The sequence below is a fragment of the Hipposideros armiger genome, unplaced genomic scaffold, assembly GCF_001890085.2.
Source record: "Hipposideros armiger isolate ML-2016 unplaced genomic scaffold, ASM189008v1 scaffold_742, whole genome shotgun sequence".
NCBI classification, from domain to species: Eukaryota; Metazoa; Chordata; class Mammalia; order Chiroptera; family Hipposideridae; genus Hipposideros; species Hipposideros armiger.
Genome location: NW_017732092.1, coordinates 191,620 through 192,873, shown reverse-complemented (window position 1 = coordinate 192,873; position 1,254 = coordinate 191,620). Strand labels below are relative to the sequence as shown.

At 42.5% G+C, this 1,254-nt stretch overlaps 1 protein-coding gene across 1 annotated transcript in view; it reads left to right on the top strand.

Moving 5' to 3' along the window:
* The window catches only part of NLRP9 (NLR family pyrin domain containing 9), a 29,999-nt gene that overhangs the window by 17,170 nt on the left and 11,575 nt on the right, over window positions 1-1,254 (top strand). Inside the window, exon 3 of the mRNA XM_019627853.1 lies at window positions 463-630. Coding sequence (XP_019483398.1) covers window positions 463-630 — 168 coding nt within the window. The remainder of the gene's footprint in view (window positions 1-462; window positions 631-1,254) is intronic.

Sequence of the window (1,254 nt, the reverse complement as noted above, 5' to 3'; positions counted from 1 at the left end):
ATACTGTCTTTCATCATGGATGCAACAATTTGCAATCCCACTGACAGTGCACAAGGGTTCCCTTTTCTCTACATGGATTCTTTCCTTAGGAACACAATCTTGCTTGGAGCATTTATTCAACTGTGTGCACTGTACTAGGCCTAGGAATGCACAGAGACACAAACATGGTGTGTTTTCCTCCTGGTGCTGAGAATTCAATATGGATGAGTTTGAGTCCCTTCCCTCATAGCGTGAATGATGGTACGTAGAAAATGAGGGATAGGAAGAAACAGGAGAGATGCAAGCCATGGAGCCTCTGTGTTTGTCTTGTGCCTGAAAATTCCAGAGAGAAATAATTTATAGGCAAGAGTCACCAGGTATCTTAAAAACTGCTGTGAGCCACAGCAGGAAGAATTCAGTAAGAGATACCTTGCTTTGTGCTTAGACTTCATTGCATGGGTTCCAATATCTCCTCTTTTGTAGGTATAATTTTGCTTCCAGCCTTGGAAATGGTGTAGAATTCTTTAAGGCTGTTCTTCACAACCCTCATCTGAAATACCTGAACCTATATGGCACCAACCTCTCCCGTGGGGAAGTGGGGCAGCTATGTCAGACACTGAAACACCCAATGTGCAACATAGAGCAGCTGATGTAAGTCTCTGTGTCATCCATGATGAAGGATGAATTTTTTTTCAACGTGGATGTGGCAGTTTGAATATGTCTATTTCTTTTCCTGCATCAGCCTTTGTCTATCATAATTTTCCTAACTTCCATGTCAGTATCTGCAGACCTCTTGGTAAGGTGAGGATGGGTTCTCATGGCAAGGCATCCTCTCAGAAGGGTTTTCCCATCCTTCCCTTCTCTTTTACTAGCCCGACTCACTTGACTTATTCACTTGGCTCACAAACACATTACCTGATTCTTCTTGCTTCAGCCCTCAACAAACCATGCCAAAACCAGAACTCCAGATGTTTTTCCCTGAAGATACTCCTATAAATGTAAAACAAGAAAGCCTATTAATGACCACAAGTGTGATCACCTACTCTGGCCCATGACAACATTGAGTCCAGAGGGAAAGTGACTAGTTTGCCTAAAATCATTTCTTCCTCTTAAAACTCATCCGGGATGCCTATATGCTGGTTGGGTGATTTCTAGACAGGCTTAACCCATTTTTCATTAGAACAAAGGGAAATAATAGAGGTAGCAATAAACAAAACCAACTCATTAAACCTGCCAAGACAATGTGCTCTTCTCCCTCCTGGTTCAGCACCTCAT